The sequence below is a fragment of the Tachypleus tridentatus genome, chromosome 3 (assembly GCF_004210375.1).
Source record: "Tachypleus tridentatus isolate NWPU-2018 chromosome 3, ASM421037v1, whole genome shotgun sequence".
Lineage (NCBI taxonomy): Eukaryota > Metazoa > Arthropoda > Merostomata > Xiphosura > Limulidae > Tachypleus > Tachypleus tridentatus.
Genome location: NC_134827.1, coordinates 114,501,062 through 114,507,939, shown reverse-complemented (window position 1 = coordinate 114,507,939; position 6,878 = coordinate 114,501,062). Strand labels below are relative to the sequence as shown.

Sequence of the window (6,878 nt, the reverse complement as noted above, 5' to 3'; positions counted from 1 at the left end):
CAGCTTGGCTTTTTAAAGCAGCGGCAGCCACCAAAGGAATACCGAAACGATGGTTTGCCATCATCAGCGACGTTGCTGAGGCATTCCTAGCTTCTTTACGGACATGATTTATGTCATGAAAACTGTACAATCTAAAACTGTTTACGTGGGAAATGTTTCAAAATCCACGTTCGTGGTTTTCTTTGATATTTTCTACGGTTAACTTGAACATTTCGTCCGTGGTGTTTGTGTATTGTTTTGTTCACACTGACAGGGTTGATTGTTTAGTATTTTTTTTCAATGTTTGTCTCGTAATACTTACTCGAGTTTAGGGTTACAGTACAGATGAATTATGAAAGACCATTTTAAAAGTAATTACATAGGTTTACTTCATATTCAAAAGTCACAAAAGTAAGTTCAATAGATGGCACATTTTTATCTTATACATATATGGTTCTTAAAGAAACAATAGGTGTTAACACTTCCAGTGGATTTTGTCCAATCACATTAAACGTCTGAACAAATAATCTGCTAAAACAGGAAGTAAAACTTTGTTCGTGCTTGGAGTACAGATAAGAATGATCTCCACATTATGTGTTTGTTTGTTTTTTACTCAGCACTTTGGTTTTACGTTTCGGAAACGTTTTGACAAGCTCGCTGTTCCTCTGATCTCACTTTAAATACAAATTGTGGTTGGTTCCCCAAGCGATAAACTTCGAGAGACAAATGTAGAACTATTTATGAAGTGTGATGTTCTATAGGAACTGGCCTGACTTCAAATAATTCACCACCTCAGCTCATCAGCTGAACGATCCACCTGTGCTCTCCAACTAACAGATTTTCGTAACGATAACTGTAACATAACAAATTCACTTGATACGCAGTCATGTACGATTAACACCCCAAAATAATCCGCAGGCGAAATGTTTCCTCCAGGTGTCGCAGCAGTAGCATTAAACACTCCGCTGGAATACACTGGTCTCTGAATAGCTGCTGCTGCTACCTGGCGGTACTGATAGTTCAAATTGGCAGCGTAGCCAAGTGAAGGGTGTCCAGAGAGGCTAGCGTAGTGTGCTACCCAATAAGGAGACGTTTGGAGCATTCTTTGGACAGCTGCATAGTTACCGGCCTCAGCGAGAAGTTCCAGTCCAACAGCGGTTTGACGTTTCCATTTGGTCCTGAGAAGAAAGTAATAATAGTTATTAGAAACATAATGACATGTATCGAACCCTGAATTACAGGGTTTGTTGTTATGTAGGTTTTAGACTTCACTGACTGATATCGTCAGCTGAACAGTGGTTACACTGTCTGATATCGTCGACTGAACAGTGGTTAAAATGTTTAATATCGTCAGCTGGACAATGGTTACATTGTTTGATATCGTTAGCTGGACAGTGGTTACACTGTCTGAAAGAAAGAAAGTTGAGGTTTTCTTCTACAACAAACTAAAATGTGACATATTGTTATTAAATACGTGTTACTATTCTACAACAAACTAAAACGTGACATAATGTTATTAAACACGTGTTACTATTCTACAACAAACTAAAATGTGACATAATGTTATTAAATACGTGTCACTATTCTACAACAAACTGTGACATAATGTTATTAAACACGTGTTACTATTCTACAACAAACTAAAATGTGACATAATGTTATTAAATACGTGTCACTATTCTACAACAAACTGTGACATAATGTTATTAAACACGTGTTACTATTCTACAACAAACTGAAATGTGACATAATGTTATTAAACACGTGTTACTATTCTACAACAAACTGAAATGTGACATAATGTTATTAAATACGTGTTACTATTCTACAACAAACTGAAATGTGACATAATGTTATTAAATACGTGTTACTATTCTACAACAAACTAAAACGTGACATAATGTTATTAAATACGTGTCACTATTCTACAACAAAATGTGACATAATGTTATTAAACACGTGTTACTATTCTACAACAAACTGAAATGTGACATAATGTTATTAAATACGTGTTACTATTCTACAGCAAACTAAAACGTGACATAATGTTATTAAATACGTGTCACTATTCTACAACAAACTGTGACATAATGTTATTAAATACGTGTTACTATTCTACAACAAACTAAAACGTGACATAATGTTATTAAATACGTGTTACTATTCTACAACAAACTAAAATGTGACATAATGTTATTAAATACGTGTTACTATTCTACAACAAACTAAAGCTACGTCCTGTTCCACACTTTATTAAAATGTGTAATTTCTACTATGAGGCTGAAGTGAAAGCTAAGTCAATGACATGAAACCAAAACATGTATATGAAATCCAATAAAACTGTTTTAAGTTCAAGATGTTAATAGTTTCATTTTAATCCTACGTAACGAATAATTCATATAACATTAACATATCACGATAAGAAATAAAATATAGTGCACTGTCAAAAAACTACAGTGGACCAGTATTTCATTTATTAATTTACTTGTAATACCAGTTATCTACTGTCATAAGTTTTTAGCTGAATGCACTTCGAGTCAACTGCTTGGAAACTTGGACTAATCTTATAGGCTACGTTCCTCTAAAAACAAGTCTTATTTTACCATGGTAATTGATAACCTATCGGCTTTATGAATTTTTTTTTTCTGTCTCTTCCTGGAACTGTTTTTGGACCACAGTAGTGGCTTGGAGACAATAACATAAAACAGGTAGCTCTTCCGCTAGGAGGCCTAACAAACTCACCAGTTTCACGTGTCTGATCCCGCCGCTATGGAATGTTTAGACGTAGATAAAAAAATGACATTTGTTTGTTATAGTAAGTGTTTCAGGGGCGGATCATACGAAATCTTTAATTATTGTCTTCAGCCCTCCTGTTTTGTTAAGACTCCGGTGTACACGTATCACGCAACCTAGCCATTTACTGACGTGCGGCTCGCCACCCGCCTTGCTGTGGTCCATGGGCGGCTCGACATCAAATAGAACTCGTCAGATATAACGTTTTAATTGACCAATAAAATTCATATTTATCGTCAGTGTAGCTAGTTCTCTACACCAGTATGATTGGTTATAAAATATCAATAAGCCTCAATAATATCACCTGTATATAAACTGTCTTTTGTCAACTTTTTTTCTCTAAACGTGTTACACTTGTTCGTTCGTTCTTCGGTTGCGTATTGTTTTATCGTATTATTCTCACTAAGTTCTATTATTTGACTCAAATACAATATGAAATACTGATATATTTGAATACAAGCCCGTTTCATTCATTATTCTTGTGGTGTATTTAATCCGTGTGAACATATCTCATGGTTGGCAGAATCTCGAAAGATAAACGAAACGCTATCCGGATATGGTGTTAAATGATTAGTCTCTCCTGTAGAGTATAATTAACTTGGTCTAGACCCATACAAAGCCTATCTGTATTAACCATTCCTAACTTAACACTGACAGACTAGAGGGAATACAGCTCTAACCTCTATAATTAACTTGGTCTAGACCCATACAAAGCCTATCTCTATTAACCATTCCTAACTTAACACTGACAGACTAGAGGGAATACAGCTCTAACCTCTATAATTAACTTGGTCTAGACCCATACAAAGCCTATCTCTATTAACCATTCCTAACTTAACACTGACAGACTAGAGGGAATACAGCTCTAACCTCCGACTTTGGGCTTCTCTTCCATCAACGAATAGCGGAATTGGTAGTCACATTATAACGTCTCGACGGCTGAAAGGCCTAAAAAGTTCGGCGATGGGGATTCAAACCATCGGCCCTGAAATTGCGAGTCGAGCGTCCTGACCACGTGAGGCCGAGATAACGTTTGCATTTAAGAGCACATCATAACTTGTCGTTTATAATATTAATTATAAATAAAAACGTAAATAAGACATTATTTCGATTTTCTAATTATTCCAACTTGTTCGACAGTAAATCATAGTACAATGATACTGTAATATGGATGGGTGGGTCAGGTTAACACCTCTCGACAGCGTGGAGACATCAAGGTACATTATAGTCATTTCTACATCCGACGTCTATGAACACCACGTTTCATGGTCAGAAAACTACCACGTTCAGATCCTGCATACCTTTCAGTCAGACTGGATGAGTGATGTACTTATCACATAATTGTGTAGTAATAATATTTTATTTCTCTAGGTGTTGCGTGGTGGAAAATAAGGTAGAAAAAACATTCAGTGACAGAGAGTTAAAAACTCGCGTAACTTTAATTCAGCTTTGTTAAACCTAAGTAACGAGTGGGCTTATTACAATACACACCGGTAGACTTTTATCTACAAGATTCGAGACCAATAGCTCTATTGTAATCATTCGATATATATTTTTGTGGCGAAAAAAACAACAAAACTATCTTTCCCTTCTTGATAAAATAATTGTCTTCTCACGAGAGATGGTACCTGCCCTGCGGGCGTGAAGTCTCGTGGTGGTAAGAGTCGCGTCACGTGGAGATAGCTACCGAGGTCTGGTTAGTGTAGCAATTTCGCTGTTAACGAACCATGTGACAACACTCTTGTCGGTTAATTATGGTATAAAACAAATAAATATATCTTAGAGCTTAAATAACTAGTTAAAGAGTATGTTAATGGTATAGAATATCACTGGGTATCATAACGTACTAGATGTGTTATTTGTGTAGTATATCAGTGGATATCATAATGTACTAGATGTGTTATTTGTGTAGTATATTAGTGGATATCATAACGTACTAGATGTGTTGTTTGTGTAGCATATTAGTGGATTTCTTAACGTACTAGATGTGTTGTTTGTGTAGTATATTATTGGATATTATAACGTACTAGATGTGTTGTTTGTGTAGTATATTAGTGGATATCATAACGTATTAGATGTGTTGTTTGTGTAGTATATTAGTGGATATCATAACGTACTAGATGTGTTATTTGTGTAGTATATTAATGGATATCATAACGTATTAAATGTGTTGTTTGTGTAGTATATCAGTGAATATCATAACGTACTAGATGTGTTGTTTGTGTAGTATATTAGTGGATATAACGTATTAAATGTGTTGTTTGTGTAGTATATCAGTGGATATCATAACGTACTAGATGTGTTATTTGTGTAGTATATTAGTGGATATCATAACGTATTAAATGTGTTGTTTGTGTAGTATATCAGTGGATATCTTAACGTACTAGATATGTTGTTTGTGTAGTATATTAGTGGATATCATAACGTATTAAATGTGTTGTTTGTGTAGTATATCAGTGAATATCATAACGTACTAGATGTGTTGTTTGTGTAGCATATTAGTGGATTTCTTAACGTACTAGATGTGTTGTTTGTGTAGTATATTATTGGATATTATAACGTACTAGATGTGTTGTTTGTGTAGTATATTAGTGGATATCATAACGTATTAGATGTGTTGTTTGTGTAGTATATTAGTGGATATCATAACGTACTAGATGTGTTATTTGTGTAGTATATTAATGGATATCATAACGTATTAAATGTGTTGTTTGTGTAGTATATCAGTGAATATCATAACGTACTAGATGTGTTGTTTGTGTAGTATATTAGTGGATATAACGTATTAAATGTGTTGTTTGTGTAGTATATCAGTGGATATCATAACGTACTAGATGTGTTATTTGTGTAGTATATTAGTGGATATCATAACGTATTAAATGTGTTGTTTGTGTAGTATATCAGTGGATATCTTAACGTACTAGATATGTTGTTTGTGTAGTATATCAGTGGATATCATAACGTACAAGATGTGTTATTTGTATAGTATATTAGTGGATATTATGACGTAGTAGATGTGTTATTTGTGCAGTGTACCAATGGATATCATAACACAATAAATGTAGAATATTTCTACGTGACAACTACATGTTCATACAACTTACTATACTACTAAACATCTGGTTTAACCTCGTTCTGCTCTTCTGTTTCATAAAATATCTCTAACCACAGTCTTACCTTCTGTTTTGGTACCACGTCTTAACTTGGGTATCCGTTAAGTTAAGTTTGGCAGCTAGCTCCATTCGATCTTGCACGCTGAGATATTTTTGTCTTTCGAAGCTTTTCTCTAAAGTCTGTGAGTTTTCAGAAGAAATAAAAAAATGAATAAAATGTAAAATATACCAAAAGAAAGCGGGAAACGTTTCGTTTGTTTTGTCGGATTGTTCAACGTTAGGCATGTTTAAAGATACGCTTGTTTTGTCGGGTTGTTCAACGTTAAGCATGTTTAAAGACAGTTTCAGTTTTATCACGAAATTACTGATGAAATAAAAGTAAACCAGAGAGAAAAGTTTAAGATATTCTAGTAATTGTACAAATTGTGGAATAATTTGGTAATACACTTCCTCGTTAAAACGACAGTTGAATTTAGATTAAATTTTTCAGGGACATCTCGTCACTTAGCTAACAAAGACGTAAGAAACATGGGGCAGGACTTACCCGAGGTATACCATAAAGTATTACAATCTTTCCCTACCTTAAGCTGGTGGTCTGGGAGGACTAAACCGAGGTATACCATAAAGTATTACAGTCTTTCCCTACCTGAAGCTGGTGGTCTGGGAGGACTAAACCGAGGTATACCATAAAGTATTACAATCTTTCCTTACCTTAAGCTGGTGGTCTGGGAGGACTTACCCGAGGTATACCATAAAGTATTACAATCTTTCCCTATCTGAAGCTGGTGGTCTGGGAGGACTTACCCAAGGTATACCATAAAGTATTACAATCTTTCCCTACCTGAAGCTGGTGGTCTGGGAGGACTTACCCGAGGTATACCATAAAGTATTACAATTTTTCCCTACCTGAAGCTGGTGGTCTGGGAGGACTTACCCGAGGTATACCGTAAAGTGTTACAATCTTTCCCTACCTGAAGCTGGTGGTCTGGGAGG

The 6,878-nt window shown here is 35.2% G+C and overlaps 1 protein-coding gene across 1 annotated transcript in view; it reads right to left on the bottom strand.

Moving 5' to 3' along the window:
• Nucleotides 1-763: 763 nt before the first annotated feature.
• LOC143245989 (barH-like 1 homeobox protein) overlaps nucleotides 764-6,878 on the bottom strand; it is a 30,083-nt gene continuing 23,968 nt past the window's right edge. Inside the window, exons 3-4 of the mRNA XM_076492239.1 lie at nucleotides 5,950-6,065; nucleotides 764-1,157 (exon numbers count right to left, since the gene is read on the bottom strand). Coding sequence (XP_076348354.1) covers nucleotides 764-1,157; nucleotides 5,950-6,065 — 510 coding nt within the window. The remainder of the gene's footprint in view (nucleotides 1,158-5,949; nucleotides 6,066-6,878) is intronic.